At 47.8% G+C, this 16,874-nt stretch overlaps 1 protein-coding gene across 6 annotated transcripts in view; it reads right to left on the bottom strand.

Moving 5' to 3' along the window:
• DIS3L2 (DIS3 like 3'-5' exoribonuclease 2) overlaps positions 1-16,874 on the bottom strand; it is a 259,999-nt gene that overhangs the window by 65,642 nt on the left and 177,483 nt on the right. For all 6 annotated transcript variants that reach the window (XM_060193785.1, XM_060193786.1, XM_060193788.1 and 3 more), the window contains one exon: positions 3,396-3,475. In XM_060193785.1, coding sequence (XP_060049768.1) covers positions 3,396-3,475 — 80 coding nt within the window. The remainder of the gene's footprint in view (positions 1-3,395; positions 3,476-16,874) is intronic.

Below are 16,874 nucleotides of genomic sequence, written 5' to 3'. Positions count from 1 at the left end.
CCCAAGACAAGTGTGCTTCCAGATGATGCAAATGTGTTCAGAGAACAATAAGCCCCCCCCCATTTTTTTCACTTAAGCACAAGGTGACACATACTGGTAACCAAGGGAACCTAAACTCAACCCCTCACCCGCTCCCAAGCTGGAGCTGCCTTTCACTCTGCACCTCCCTGGATAAATGGCCTTGGCAGAACCTGCTGTCGCGAAGGCCAGGAGTGGGAGTGCCGCCATCAAAACGCTGGCGTCTCAGGCTCTGCCCGACTTCTTTTCCATGTCCTTCTTCCCGCTGTGCTGCCAAGCAGCCAGATGTTAATTCTTCTCTGGAAGGCAAGAAGACCCGAGCAGATGGAAGGTATCACCTGGTGTGGTGAGCTACTGGGCAGCCTGCGACTTCTGGCACCTCATAATTTCTTTTTATTACAATCTTTTTCATTATAAAATGATTATTAACACATTAGAAAAAAATTAGAAACTGGAAGAAAAAAAAACTGATCACGCAGGATCCTAGCATCCTGGGAAAGTCCCTGTCTGCATCTAGCCACACTGTGCGGGACTCTCAGGCTGGATTAAAGACTCGGCGTCCGGCTGGGTGACGTGGGGCCCGGCTCCCCTGGGCAGGACCCATAGCAGCTCCAGTGGACACCAGGCACCTGCATGCCGGCATCTTCTCCCAAGTCAGGTTGTCCTGTCTCCCTTGGTGCCAAGCTTGCGGATTATGCACCTCCTGGTCCCCCAGGTGGAAACTTCTGCCTTTTCCCAGGACCCCATCTTTCAAGTCCAGTGTCCACTTCCGAGGGCTCTCTAGTCTCCCCCCACCTCATGTCGGTCCCTGTCACCGTCATGGGCCTGCCACCATCCTGTTTCTGATGGCCCACACCCCAAACCCTGGTACAGTCTCTCTGCCTCAACCTTCTCTCCTCCTTCTTGCACTGCTCAATTATTTTTCTGGGTTTGACAGCTTTCCTATGGTAATACGCTGGATGAGTCTCTGATTGTCTAACAAAGAATGTCCATTGGTTACAACTTTACAAACGTGTGTTAACTAGCCCCCCGTCTACCTTTCCTGCTTTGTCTTTCCCCATCTCCCTGTCAGGAAGCTCTGCTGAGCTGCCTGGCTGAGCAAGTTGTGGTCTTTCTACCCAGTGGAATACTGCTCAGCTGTTAAGAGATGACGGAATCTCTTGCTACCACGTGGACGGAAGCAGAAACAATCAGGTTGAGGGAGATAACCCAGGGAAAGATGAATGCCAGCTGGTCTCATTCATCAGTGGGACTTAAACAAAGCAAAGGAAGCCCAGGGTGAAGCATGAATCAGCTGGGGTCTGTTGCAGCTGATCTGAGGACTCAAAAGTGGAAGGGGACTATCACACAGGTCAGCAGAGATGGAGGAAGCGTGACCAGACCCATCTTCTGCCACTGACAACTAAAAAAGTGGACAAAATAGAACTTTCCAGCAGCAGGCTGTGGACAGAGCAGGGCAATGAGTTGAGGGAGAAGAAATACAGAGATGGGCCCACTGTCACCTGGCGGGCTTCCCAGGACCACTTGTCACACTGGCACCCAGGGAAGTGGCAAATGGCCTGCACTGTTCCCCAGGCCAGACACACATAGCACAGATGGCTTAGGACCGAAGACCCCAGTTCGGAACAACATTTTAAAGGTTAGATTTCAAAAAACAGAACTCCTCTCGAATTTCCACAGAAACTCATATCTTCCTTTGCATCTATCTTTCTGGAAAAGCCTGGGCTCATCAAGGAGGGGGTTGCCTTGCCATGTACAAAGCTCAGGTTCACGTCCAGGCAGCACGTGGGCATATGTCACAGCCCTGGGGGGGTGTCCAGTGCTCAGTGGTGACTCCCCTCCTTCTCTGTCTGAATAAATCAGTGGTACAGGAATGGTGAGACTGCACATGTGTGAGGCCCCAGCTTCTCTCTCTCTCTCGCTCTCTCTCCCTCTCTCTCTCTCACACACACACATACACGAACCAAAAAAGAAAAAAAAGTGAGAAGAGGATAAAGAAAAAAGAATAGCCTGAGCAATCTGCTCCCAATACCAGGGAGGACCCCACTGAAAGATGCTAGAAGCAGTTTGGGGGGTGGCTATGGCGGACGAGGTTGCATGCTGAGCCCTGGGGGTTGGCGCCCCTGGGATACGTAACCCTGTGACAAGTGATGGGACATAGCCACTGGGTCACCAGCACTTGGTCACAGCCTGAATCCACAGGGGAGGCACTTGTCATAGTCAGATCCACTAAGCAACCTCTGAGAGTGACTAACGCCAACCAGTCTTGCTCACAGGCTCCCCCCATGGAGGGACTGGAAGCACCTGATGCCTGGGGGCGGTGGACAGCAGGAAGGGGTCTGGCAGTCCTCAAAGACCACTGGCTTCCACTCGTGCTCCTGGCTTAGCACCACCCCAAAGGCATGCTGAGAGAACCCCTGTTCTGAGCCTACCTGCAAGGCCTCCAGGGCCTTTCTGCAGCCTGGAGGCTGAAGTCCCCTTCATCAATCATCAAGTATCGCCAACCAGACCCTCACATGCCCTCCAAGGAGTTTGTCTTCTTTTTTTAAATTATTTATGTATGTATTTTAGATATAGACAGAGAGAAATTGAGAGGGGAAGGAAGGGGAGGGGAGGGGAGAGAGAGACAGACAGACAGACAGAGAGAGAACGAGAGAGAGGCATGCAGCACTGCTACACCACTCATGAAACTTCCCTCCTGCAGGTGGGGATCAGGACCTTGAACCCAGATCCTTGCACACCATAAGATGTGTGTTCAACCAGGTGTGCCACCATCCAGCCCCTTGGAATTCTGTTTTCTAATGGCTTATATAGGCACTGATCAATCTTATAGACTCCATGGCTTAGTGTCATCATCAGTCTCCACTGTATCTGAGGGGTCTGGGAGATGGCACAGAGGCAGGGCACCTTCAGAGTACCACACAGGAGCACCAGAGACAGTACCCAGGACGGAGTGCTGGGTAGCAGGGCAGGCTCCTCTAGCTCTGGCCTCAGAGGGGAGGTTACTCCTTAGGGAAGGGGCTCCTGCTACCAGAATAGTGGCCTGGTTTTGAGAGCACCCCTTGACCCACCCCAGTCTGTTGTGACGTTTGGGAAAGCCCTGCGCTGAGTGCCTAGTGGATTTTGCTCCTTGGAACCTCACACCCCAATCTACAACTCCCAGGAGCGAGTCCCTCTGCCCCCCGTGTCACCTCTACTAAAAGGCTTCCATGGGAAGACACTTGCTGTTGCCCTCTCAGTTCTGTGTCTTGTGTCCCTGGTGGCTCAGGGTGGATGACACATTTGGGGACACAGTCAACCCACCCTCACAGTGCACAGCCTGAGGGCATCCCACACACACCACTCCTCCCCACACAGCATAGACATGTGGCTCCTACCGTCAGGAAGTGGCTTGCAGGAGAGAGCATCGTCGAGGTCCCGGGCAGTGGATGGGTCAATGGTGAAGATACAGTCTTTTCTAGGAAAGAAGGAAGAAAGAGGTGTAAGGGTCCCTGGTCAGAGAACCCTCACTCCCCCCACCCCCCATGTTGGGAAAGTAGAGTTCTTTCTCACAAATGTGCTTTGTTAAGTGAAGAGAAGGGAGGGCCCCTGTGGAGTCTCTGAGAGGCTGGGGACACACTGTGGGGGTGGTAGCCAGGCCCCCAGCTATCTGAGAGGCCCTCCCTCCCTTCCTGTCAAGAGGTACCTCCTTCTCTAAGCCCCAAGAGTGGGTATGAGCAGGATGAGACCGAGAGCGGATTTTGCAAATAACCTGTAAGTCAGTCACATAGTGAGCTGAAATGCACGTCTGCTGGGAAGTGTGCCAGTTTGCCTCAATGGAGTCATTTCGACAGTCACCCAAGTTCCCATCAGCAGGGGACCCAATATCTACCTGTCCTGACGAGTCTCTTTGGGTGCAGGTCCCACTACATCTGGGAAGCCTCCCGCGTGTTCTCACTTTGCTTTAGCTTCCCAAGAACACCCCACCCACCCACCTGCCCTGCTGTGTAGATGCCTGAAGATCCGGGTGATTCTGTCCTCTGTTCTTGACGCCCTCTGCCCTCTGCGCCCTAGGAGCTGGGCTGCAGTTTGGGGTGTTCTGCAGAGTGAAGCAGGCTGTCTCTTCCAACAGGCTCTCTCAAGCAACCCCTCTTGCTGTCCCCCGTCACCTCATTACTGACGGTGGCCCTCCCAGGCTTGCTACCACCCACAGGCTGGATTCTTCCCGACATCTTTCCTTGTGCCACCCGCAGGGGGAAAGCTTTGCAAGTGGTGGAGCAGCGCTGCAGGTGTCTCTCTGTCTCTCTCCCTCTCTATCATCCCCTTCCCTCTCAATTTCTGGCTGTCTCTATCCAATAAATAAATAAAGATCACAAAAAATTAAAAACCTTTAAAATGTGTTTTTTAAAAACATTTTAAATGGCAAATGAGTAGTCATTTTACATCACATCTACACAGTGGAATGCTTTCCAAGAAAAAGGGAATAATGATAGTCACCAGTTTAGATTTCTTTCAAAAGCATCATGCAGGGTCAACGAGAGAATATTAAAAACAGCTAGAAAAAAAAAAACCAAAAACAGTGAATCTCCTATAAGGAAAAACCCATTAGACAATCAGCAGCTGTCATAACAGAAGCTCTAAAGGACTAGTTTTTTGGGGGGGAGTGATGCACCCAATTAAGTGCACATAGTACTAAGCACAAGGACATCTGTTCGAGCTCCCTGCTCCCCACTTGCAGGGGGTCACCTCACAAGTGGAGAAGCAGGCTTGCAGGTGTCTCTCTTTTTCTCTCCCTCTCCAGCTCTCCTTCCCTTCTCAATTTCTCTCTGTCCTACCCAATAAAATGGAAAAATGGCCGCTGTACTGAGCACCAGCAATAAGCCTGGAGGCAAAAAAAAAAAAAAAAAAAAAGGCCTAGTAGAACTGAAGTTTTAAGTGGAAAAAACTTCTACCTAAGAGTAGTCTATTCAGCTAGTTTATTATCAGGTTTTGAGAAAAGGTGAAGAGCTTTTTCAGACAAGCAACATGTAAAGGAATTTATTACAAGAAATACTCAAGGGACCTGTATAAATTCATTATACTGAATGCTTTGGAGCCTCTGGCATGAAACCCAAACTTGCATAACCACTGTGCCATCTCTCTAGCTTACCTACAACACTCTTTCAACAAACAAAGACAAAAAACTGTCCTTAAGCCAGGACCAAAAATATCTAAATCAACCAGGTCTGAGGAGAAGTCTTGGAGGCCTACCAGAAAGAGTATTCCTGGGTCAGGAGCCGACAAACCACAGTTCACAGACTGAATCAGAACCACCACTTGCTATTGAGTAGGCCTTTGAGCTAGTTAAGAAGGGTTTTTGCAATTTTTGATGGTTGCAAAAAAAAAAAAAAAATCCAAAGAAGACTATCACTCTGTGACATGTGACAGTTCAATGAGACTCAGTCAGTGCCCACAAATGAAACTGCGCCGAAACAGAACTACGTCTATGGGGGCAATGATGGAGTTGACAATCACTTTTTCTGTTTCCTGAGCAAGATCCTTGCATGTTTGTGATTCCACTCCTCCTGATCCACCTTTTCATTCAGAGACAGACAGAAAGAGAGAGAGAGGGAGGGAGGGAGAGAGAGAGACGCCATGGTGCTAAAACATCCTTCTGTGTCATGGCACCCCCCCCCCATGTGGTGCAGGACTTGAACTCAGGGGAATGCATATGGTAAGGCATGCGCCCTACCAGGCGAGCTATCTCTCTGACTCCAATCCACCACCAGCTGGCTCCTTACAGAGTGTTTACTGACCCATTTTAGATCAGTGTCCCCCCTTAGCATGCTGTGTGCATATGTTAATGACTTAAAGAGCTTTGAGTTTCCTGGGGAAAGGCTGGGCCAGCAATTGCACTGCCCCACTCTGCACCTGTGGGGCACAGCCTCTTCCAGACACCGGGTTCAGGGACAGGATGCACGGGGAAGGCGTGGGCTGCACTGAAGCACCCTGCCCAGCCCCCACGGAGCACTTGCCACCAAGCCCACCCCAAAGGACACTACAGGAAGCCAACCCTGTGACTATGACAATCATGGAAAGCCCCTTTCAGGAGCATTGGGGGGGGGGTGTTTATGCTGTCAAGGACTCCCTCTTCTCTCCAGGTGACAGTCTGTACCTCAGTGAGTTTCACCCAAGCTTCCCTCTTTGCTTTGGCTGCTAGAACACATCTGGGTTTTGTGGAATGACCTTTGTCCTGGCCAGGGTTAATTTGGTTTTCTTTTCTTTTCTTTTTTTTTCAGATGTGAAGCATAAAGGTCTGCCTACAACCTCCTTTCAAAGCAGGCTGCAGAAGACCACTCAAGGCATTTCAGTCTACGGTGCTGAGGGGGTGCTAGCAGCAAGAGATGCTCAACATGGGGTGAAAAGGAAGAAGGCTTCCAGCCCTGTCTTCACTGCATCTGCAGCCTCCAGACTTGCTCTCCACGATGCAAAGTTGGGAAGAAGCAAGGGAACAATGAGTGAGCTGACAAAGCCCAGGCCTCGGCTCTGAGAGTCAGTGGATTAAACTCTTGTCATCGCCACAGTTACAGCCCACTGCCCTGCCTTCAGCCTCCTCGTTGTGGGCTGTGGGGTCTGGGAGCTGCTGTCACTAGGGCACCTGAGCCCACAGGAACAGTCCCCAGGAAGCTGCACTAGGTGACATGGTGACATGCTTGAGATTTAGTTGCCACCTCTTCTGGAAGGTTCTGCTCTCCCACACTGCAGGAAGCAGCCTGTTCTGCCAGCTCTGAGGATCTGTGGGATCAAGGATGTCAGGACTTGTGCAGCAGTAGTTGAGAGACTGAGCCCTGCCCCACATGGCAAGGGAGGTGCCAGGCAGGAGAGAAAGTGGGGAAGCCAGGGAGGAGGGAGGCTATGGTTCATGGGGCTGCAGGATCCCAATCAGTACAGCTGCTTATGTAACCAGATGTTGTGGAGGCATGTGACTGAAGGGCTGAGCAGGGTGTTTTAAAGTGACAAAACTCCTGTAACTGTTAAACTTGGAGCATCAAAGCCACTGGGCCTAGGAAAGAGGCAAGAAGGAGGACTAGAAGTCTTGAGAGTCCCCTGAGAGCAGCCTAGGAAATTAGCACAGCGCAGTGCAGCTCTGGCCTGCTGCCCCCACATGCTCTTCCTGTGACCCTGTGTCCTCTTCCTCCTCCAGGTGCCCATATCTGTGCCTCTCTGCAGCTGGATCTGGCTGTCCAGCCCCCGCCCCCATCCTGTCTGGCTGGATGGTGGTCTCAGCTGCTGCCACATTACTGAAATCAGTCTCCCCAGGGTGGCTGCCAGCTTAGTCACCCAGAGGCAAGCTTCCGGTTAAAACCCTCAGTCCACAAAACTGATCTTCAGCAAATGATTCTGGAGCTTTCTGAGCAAATGACTGTCATCTGTGTGTTTCTGGGGGGACCGCACCCCCCACACACACACACTTGTCTTGTGTGCTAAGCTCTCCTCTATCCCTTGGTCTTTGGGATTCCCATTCCATTCCTGACACTGGGACAGTGATGTGCCTCCAGCCTATGGCTTCATTGTCATCTTTTTTCACAGAGACATTCCCAGTGTCCCCAGCACACATGGGTTACTTCATGACAGGCCGGGCTGCTGTGACAAGGCTAGGTGGGAGGTGCCGCAAAGTCAGGCTTGAATCACTCCCACAGAGCTGGGGATCAAACTCACGAACTGTGCTCTTACATGCAGCCACCTCCCAGCTCACGGAAGCTGACGGGGGTGGGGGTGGGGACAGAAAGACCACTGAAGGGAGAACTACAGTGGTTATCTATGGGAGAGGGGATGGAGACACACAGCTTGGTGATGGGAATGGTGAGGAAATAAAACTATACTGTAAACCATTAACCCCTCAATAAAAAATAGGCAAAAAATAAAAGAAAAAGAAAGAAGAAAGAAAGAAAGAAAGAAAGAGAGAGAGAAAGAAAGAAAGGAAGGAAGGAAGGAAGGAAGGAAGGAAGGAAGGAAGGAAGGAAGAAAAAGCCACCAGAGGTTCTTGAGCACGTACCCATCCAGCTTTGCTGCTACATCTTGGGAAAATCCACAGAGGAGGATGAGAATTCGTGGCCTCCTGGCCTGAACTCAAGACATTTAAATAGTAACTTACACCTCAGCATTACTGTTTCCAGGGGTGTCCTTTCCTGTCTGCATCCCATCTTCTCTGCTCATAAAACTATTTTATAAACTGCGGTCCAGGGACCACTTCCAGACTAACTAAATTTATAGAGGCCTAGTTCTCTGTCCATGACTCCGGGGTATCTCCTAGCTCAGGAGCAGTTGTGGGGGATCCAGTTTAGAGTGGTGGATGGGTAAACAGGACTGGGACACACTGACGGAGTCCCATCAGACAGGACAGCCCAAGAGGAGGCCAAGATGGCTGGGGTGCAGTGAGCCCCAGGAGATGTGTCATCAGAGCATGCCTGGCAGCGTTGGACCATGGAGGGCTACTAAGCTTTTGGGTTTTGTTTTCAGCACAACAGGCACTGCACTGGCTGTAGGCAGAGAACATCGTCAGAGGTAGAAAGGGCCAAGTTGTTTTTGTCATTCACACATGCTCTCAGGTGAGATGGCAAGTGTTTCAACAGAGCCCAGAATTTTAGGAGTGGGCTGCAGGAGAAACAGCTCTGCAGTTGGGATGTCTGACCAGAACGGGCAGCATGTGAGAGTCCAGCCACACATGTGAGGCCTCAGGGATGCTCAGTCCACTTGAGCTTGCGTTTCACCTTGACTTTGCTGGGCTCAATTATCCTTCCTCCTCCAGACCATGCTGACGTGTGTCCCCTGGGTGTCTAGGGGGACCGACCTCTGATTCTGCCTGATGGCCACCGTGGCTGCATTAATCCTCTGTCCCCTGTTCCATTTCACACCAGATGCTAAGTCCGGTACACATCACAGCTTCTTCCAAACAGAAAAAGGCAGGTCTATGTAAAACAGAGAGGCTGTGGTCCATCTGTCCACCTCTTCACCACTGGTGACAAAGAGGCACATGGGGCCTGGGGGAGGGCAGAGGGATGGGGCAGAGGCTGCCGTTGCCCATCTGGCTGGTCTGTGAGCCAGAAGCCTATCTCCCGCTGTAGACCAAGGGACCTAAGGTCCTGGTCGCTTCCTTCTCTTTCTTCCTCCCTCCCTCCCTCCCTCCCTCCCTTCCTTCCTTCCTTCCCTCCCTCCCTCCTTCCTTTCTTTCTATTTAGAGGCAGAGACACAGAGAGGGTGAAAGTGTTGATATCCCTGAAGCTTCCTTCAATACCGTGGAGACTGGGTTTGAACCTGCGCACAGCCCAAGTGAGCTATTTCGCCAGTGTCCTGGGTCACTTGTTAAAGAGTGGGAGTGAAAATGAATCAGGACCCAGTGAAATTCACACTTGCTGACTCACGGAGCCCTCTTTTTAGACTTCAGCAAACAGGGACAGCAGGGGCTGGGAGGTGGCTCAGTAGATAGAGTGCAGGCCTTGCACACTTGAAGTCCCAGGTTCTAACTCTGGCCCCATGCATACCAGAGGAGAGTGGTGCTCTGGCCTCTCTCACTCAAAATAAATAAATCTTCATGTGCAAATGGGCAGGGGTCTGAAGATGAGATTGGTCTGTGTGAGGTAGAAATGACAGGTGGCATGGGTCAAGGAAGCCATGGTTAAATGCAAATAAACAGGGGGAGATAGCATAGTGGTTATGCAAAGAGACTCTTATGCCTGAGGCTCCAAGAACCACCATAACTCAGAGTTGAGCAGTGCTCTGCTTAAAAAAAAAATCTAATAAACACAAAGAATATGCTAAAATTAATCTTTTCCCCATCAATTTTCATTTGAAAGTGTTTTGACTTATTAGCAACTTACTTGATTTATTAGTTTATGATCAAGAAGATTAATAATGCCCTACATCTGACTTATTGATATTCAAATATTTAAGTGTCTCTAGTTGTCCCCCGAAGTACTGTAGCTCTTATTTTTTCTTCCTTATCTAATTGGATCAGAGATCTAATCAGGCATGCACACTGTACTTATAGCTAAGTCTTCAGTTTATGTAGTATATAACAGTACATCCATCTTTTTAAAATTTTTCAAATATAACACTGTTTTCTTTCGTCCTTTTTTTCTAAGAGTCAGGTCAGCTGTAGGATGTCTCATCTTCTGAATTTATTGGCTTGATTCTTCATGGAAGGAGGAGGAGGAAAGGAAGGGACAAAATTAAATCTATACAGCAAAAATCATTTTCTTTGAATTCCTAAACCAGAATTCAGAATCCCCCAGGTTGATGTAGTACTGGGGTTTGAACCCAGGACCTCATGAATGTAAGGCGACCTGCTCTTTTGATGAGCCACCTCTGTGGCCCTGAAAGTTTTGAGAAGTCGTGGCCAGATACAAGGGGAACATTCTGGCATGCCCTTTGGTGGTGAAGCGTGTGCTGCAGAGAACTTCCCCTCAGAAAACACACTCTCTGGCTGCCAGGCTGCGCTATCTGGCTAAGGCTCTAACAAGAGGTTGTTCTGCCATAAAGTGGCCATTTCCTTCTTGTAACTTACGATGACCAATGGAGTAAGAGTTGAAGGTCTTGTTCTCAGGAAGTCTTTCACAGGCTGGCATCCACTCACAATGTCTGCCTGCACCAGTCATGAGACTGCCAATTGAAACGGTACTTTCTGTCCCCACAGCACCTGCCATCTTTATTTCCTGGCTTGCTCTCATCTGTCAGGAGTTTATCCTGCTCTGTACCCATTACAGACTCACTGACTTCTTTTTTTTATGCAATGTAGATCAATCCATCACTGTCACTATTCTTTCGGATATTCACCTTGTCCCCAGCCAGGCTGCTTTCAGTGACTCCTAAAACCTTGTGCTGTGTTGGTATCTGCCTTCGAGACCATCTACTCCCTGGGGCAGTAAATGTTTCAGGATCACCAGGACTGCTTCCTGCCCCAGACCCCCCTAGGGAGCTCAGATTCCTTCTGGTGGGAGATGAATGATACTTAGAAACCACGAGGAACACTAGGTGGGTAAACTTAATATTACCAGGTGACTGCTTCTAGGTTTTCTAGGGAGTAGGATTAGAAAACATGAGGTTAAATCTTCGGGAATTACTGCCATCAGATTATCTATGGCCTGAAAATCGGCGATTTCATGTGGTTTGGTGTAAGTTACTATTTAAATGTCTTGAGTTCAGGCTGACTCCTTGAGTCCAGGACTACAGAGTTCTCCCTTATCTTCCTCCACTCCACAGTTACGTCTTCATTTCCCCCATGAGAACCCTAGCTCCCAATGGCATCAGTATTTGAAACAGCTTCAGAGTTACAGTTCCGAGACGACTCACAATGAAGAATCTGCTAAGCAGAAGCTGTCTTGGAGTGCCAGCTCTGAACAATGACTCATCAAAGACACAGAGGCAGAGAGCTCCAGGAAGGGGAGATAGCATAATGGCTATACAAAAAGCCTTCCATGCCTGAGGATCTGAGCTTCCAGGTTCAGTCTCCAGCACCATTAGCCAGAGCTGAGCAGTGCTCTGGTTAGAAAAGGAAAGGGGAAAAAAAAGAAAAGAAACGAATAAAAAAAAAAACAATGCTCATAGCACACTGCTCAAAATCTACTTTAATTACTGTTTTTCTGATGATAGGCATTTGATAAACATCAGCCCCGTCTGTTTTTGTTTGATGTGAGCTGTAGAGATTTGGCTTTTACCTCTTTAAAATTCTAATTAAATTTCACTGTGACTACTTAAAACATTTCTTTATTTCTGCAGCACCAACATGCCTGATTCCAGATATCTTTTTCTTTTCATTCTATTTGTTTCAGGTAGAGATAAGAGAAATGAAGGGAAACAGACAGAGATTCCACAGGACCACTCCACCATCCATGGAGTTGGTGCTATGGCACTGCCACATGGTGCTGGGGCTCGAGTCTGGAATGTCACACCTGGCCAGACATGTGTTATGCCACGTGAGCGAGCTCCTGACTCCCTCAAACAGTGTATGAAGCCTGAAAGGTGCTCAGAGAAATTTCACTCTTACTTCGATTCTACCCAGCCTCCACTCACTCCTATAGGGAACTACTTTCTTTCTTTTTTTAATATTTTATTTATTTATTAATAAGAATGATAAGAGAAGAGAGAGAAAGAACCAGACATCACACCGGTACATGTGCTGCCGGGGGTTGAACTCGGGACTTCATGCTTGAGAGTTCAGTGCTTTATCCATTGTGCCACCTCCCGGATCACGGGAACTATTTTCATATTCATTCTTTCTGTTTTTTCCTGTTTTTTCTTTGATATATGTATACGTTTTCTTATTTTTCTCCTTTCTTACACAACTACTATAAACACTGTTTCTGCCCTTTTCTCCTCTAGCTAATGATAAATCCTGGCAACGTCTGCATTATCAGCTCTAAAACCAGAATCACAGAGACATTGTCAGAGTTAGAAAGCCCCAAGAGACCACCCTAATCCAAGTCTCAATCCTCCAGTGCCTCCAACCCCAAATCATCAAGCAGAGACACTGGACACAGCAAGCTAAGGTTTGGACACTTGAGGTGGTGGAGGGGTGGGTGGGTAGAGGCTGTGGGGGTTAAATGCCTCATTAGAGAGGTAATTCCATTCGAGAGGGTTCTCACTATTAGAAAGTACATTCCCATGCCAAATAGGAATCAAGTTCTGAGAAGCTTCATAAAATAGCTCTTTGCAGCCATAAGGAATGAGCTGACTCCTTGGTTTACCACACAGCCTTCTGACAAACTCTCCCCAAGAAATGGGACCTCCCCTTTTCTTCCTAAGTGGTTTATATCTGTGTGTAGCTGTAGCTCTGGTCAAAAGTTTCCACTTCTTCTGTGTCAAGAACAAGTTAAATCTGTAGCACTCAGAGTGAAGATGGTATCAGAGGCAGAAACCCTCCGTCAGCATTCACTGCATACTTGGGGCACATTCGAGCACGATGGTTCTACCCACTGACTTTCTGATGGGAAGGAGAGAGACAAGTGGCAGCACTGCGATTTGGTGTAGTGGAGATAAACAAGAGAGAAATGTTACACTAGAGCAGTGGGGGATGGAAGTGCTGGTGAAGGACGTGAGGACAGCACGCTCGTGAGAAGATGCCATCGAAAGATAACTTGAAGGGGCCATAGAAGGAAGGAGGTGAGGGTTGCTGTGGTGTGTGGGGGTGGGGTGGGGGGGCAGTGTGGGAGAAGAAGGAACTAGTGCCAGGGCCCCAAATCCACCAAATATCCAAGTCTCTGAAAACAGAACATTAGTAGTGTCAGCAACAGCAAGCTCTTTACCATGTACAAACATGGGGGGAGGGTCCAAGACACAGGCAACTTGCTGGCATCAAAAGCACTTCTTCCCTTTCTCCTAGAAATCACCTTGAGAGCATGGGATTATAATCATGGTAGGAATTCCTTTTACTTATTTTGTGAGTGAGCAAACTGAGGCTCAAGATCTGAAAAGTACACGGCTCTGCTTTCACGGGACAGAATCAGAATCCAAGGAGTGGAGTCAATTACGCCTAGAAGTTTTATTTCAATGGAGGCTGACATCCCCTCTGGCGACCTTTGGTGCAGTATACTTTTGCTCAAGATTTAAACACCTCAGAAGCATTTGGCTTCTGTAATCATTACCTCAAATATCTTTTGAAACAAACAAACAAAAAAACCTTTCTGGTTGACTAAGTTGACAACAACTTCATTTTTCAGTGCCAAACTCATATCTGACAACTGTCATCTTCAGCCTGAAAATGCCCAGAGTTCTGCTATGAAGTCTATGCACAGAGGATGTTCTATAGCATGTCTGAGAAAGTGAAGTCCCAAGTATTTTCTTTTGCTGAGGGTTTGCCAAAAATAGGAAGAAGTATCCATAGACACAGGTATGTTTTCATTTAAACATACAACACATTAAAATTTGTTTTGAAACTCCCAGAAGAGGCATAGAGTATACACACACACACACACACACACACACACACACACACACACACACACATATATGATTCCAACCAACTTGTAATATGATTTTATCAGAGACAAAGCACAATGAGGAGGGAAGGCCAGTGTTAGAGGGATTTGCATTCGAGTGGCTAGAATTAAGAATAGCTATTAAGTCAAGAATTAGCTGTGTCTAGACAAGCCTCCTCCATTTCTATTTGAGAAACAGTATTTTCTCTTCCCCTCATCCTCTGAATTCCCAAGCTAGAAATTTAGAACCTGCTGCTGAAAGGATCATCATCCTTAATTCTCAATCCATTTATTAGGCGAAAATGTCAATGTTAGCAATGAATACACTTCAATAGCCTCCGGAGCTCGCTCGCAGGACCCTTCTCAGGGGCCATGCTGAGCTAAGTGGGGAAGGGTTAAGCCAGCCCTATTTTTCAGATCTGCAAACAGTTGTTCTGATATGAGAAGACACATGGCAATGGTGCCAGCTCCTTTCTATAAAAGCCATACACATGTTTTTGTACAACTGTATGATTGTTATGGCAACCATTTAAAAATGGAACGATCATTCTTCAAAGGACACTGCCCACACTGGAGTACCTACACACGCCTGCCCTCCAGAGTCCAGAGAGCCTTTTCAGAAGGCACTCTTGTCTGCCTATAGATGCTAGGGAGCAAGATAAAGTGATCTCTTTCAGAGGCAGAAGCCACAACAATGCATCTTTCAGAGAGGCCTGGCTCTTCAAGCATTCTAGGGCTCCCCTGTCAAGTCTTTTGATCCTCTGGTCACTGGAGGGCCTCAAAATATTCCCCCTGGGAGGCAGGGCAACTGTCTGGAAAATGGATTCCCCCAATGACTGCTTTTGATTAAGAGAATGATGAAAGTTCCATGAATGGGGAGGAGCAGACTTTGCAGAGTTCTGCAGAAGACAGAGAGCATTTACTGGAGTCTCCATCTAGTGAGGGCAGAGTTTCACTTAATGGGTGCCGGCAAGCAACTTAATTGCACTCACTGCTGAAGGTACTAACAATGCCCATCTATCAAACAGAGTCCAAAACTCAATTTCAGCAACATTCAGGATGACCGGGGGCTCTTATTACTGTGGCCAACAAGAGCAGGACTCTGTAACTTTCACCAGAAAAAAAGAAAGTTTGAATTCTTATTTCTCATGAATGGGCAAAGTCAGGTCTAGTCTGCATGTCTTTAAATATTCATTTAGGGCCAAAATTCTGTTGCAGTGTTCAGAGTTGGTTCTATAGCTGCTGGGTTTTGCTCAATCCTTCCCTCCCTCCCTTGCTCTCTTATTATCTCTCTCTGTCTCTCAGCAATCTGGTAATGCCTACCTGGCTAATTTCAATACAAAATATTTAGATTTTGAGATGAAAAGGTTTTCATAATTACTGTATGCTCTGGAGTTTCCAGTGAGTGCTAAAATTCATTGTGTTCTTTTGAAGGGAGCAGAGTAAGGCAGGGGCTAGGACGACATGCCTAGCTCCTATAATCACTTCCTAACTACAGGATGCAGAGAATCCCAGTGCCCCACCCTATCTGCAGGAGAGGACGAAACCCAAATGACCCCAGGTGACCCCACCCACAGTCTGCTTCCTACCCTGCCAGAGTTCAAGTCCCAGCATACTCCTCCATCTCGGCACACCACTCACAGGCCTGTCCAAACCAGGCCCTGGATAGTGCCTTGACTGCAGAATTTCTGTTCTGTTATCCTAGGTGCCTCTTGTAGGTTTTTGCAAAGCCACTGTCTCACACATGTGTGATTTCACTGTTCTGGGCTGTTTTTTATATTTAGGTAGAAAGACTAATAAAGAGATATGGAAAGGAGAGACATCACAACACCTTCAGTGCCAGGCAACCTCCCATGTGGCTCTGGGGTCTGAGCGTGGCCCACATATAAGGCACACACTTTACTTGGTGAGCTATTCCTCTAGTTTTATTTTGTAGGGTTCTTGTAAGTGTTGAAAACTTGAAGGCTGAATGAAAGATGCCTTAGAAAGAGACGTTTATGTGTAAGCCTCTCCTTTTAGAGTGTCTCCCCGAAAGAGCTAACCAATGGCAAGACAGAACTTGGCTCTGCAGACACCTGTTTTATTGGGCCTGCCTGCTAGCCTCCAACTGACCTTCCCCTCTGCATCAGCCAAGCTTTTAAAAGGTGGCGTCTCAGTCCATGTGGTGAGTTACACACCTTCTTGGAGCCTCTACCATGTGCACAGGAGGTAGAGGTTTTGCTAATACATTTCTTTTAATTTTTTTCTCTTACCAGTCTGCCCTCTACCTATTTATCTTTCTAGTTGCTGAAAAACTCAGAGGGGTACAGATGGTTTCTTTCTACCTCCACAACAGTAGAAACTGGCTTCAAAAGTTGACTCTAAACTGACTTATATATCTTTCTGGTAGGGTAGTATGCTTGCATGGTGAGAAAGAGGGGTGGCGTGGTCCAGGAGGTGGCGCACTGGATGGAGTGTTGGACTCTCGGGCCTGAGGTCCTGGGTTCAATCCCTGGCAGCACATGTGCCAGAGGGATGTCTGGTTCTTTCTCTCTCTCCTCCTATCTTTCTCATTGATAAATGAATAAAGTGTTAAAAAAAAAAAAAGAACGGGGTGAGAGAGAGAAGAGAAAAACAGAAAGAAGGGAGAAAGGAAGAAAAGAAGGAAGGAAGTTACTTATGGAGGGACAAGCAATACTTTGTCACACACAATGTGTGCTAGACCCTCGTCTGGTAAGTTTTCTTCATGCTATTAATTACTGCTACAGCCTCATGAGAAAGCTCATTCCTATACATCCCTTTCACCTTGTAAATAAAGTAAGACTCTAGAGAGTTGAGTAGCTGGCCCAAGAAATCTAGTAAGTGGTATATACCAGCTATAAAAAAGGGGCTAATTCGTTCAAGGTTCAATTATTGCCTCATCTGTTGCAGTGATGAAAGAAGGTA

This window comes from Erinaceus europaeus, chromosome 7 (genome assembly GCF_950295315.1).
Source record: "Erinaceus europaeus chromosome 7, mEriEur2.1, whole genome shotgun sequence".
Taxonomy (NCBI): Eukaryota; Metazoa; Chordata; class Mammalia; order Eulipotyphla; family Erinaceidae; genus Erinaceus; species Erinaceus europaeus.
This window is presented reverse-complemented; position numbering and strand designations above follow the sequence as displayed.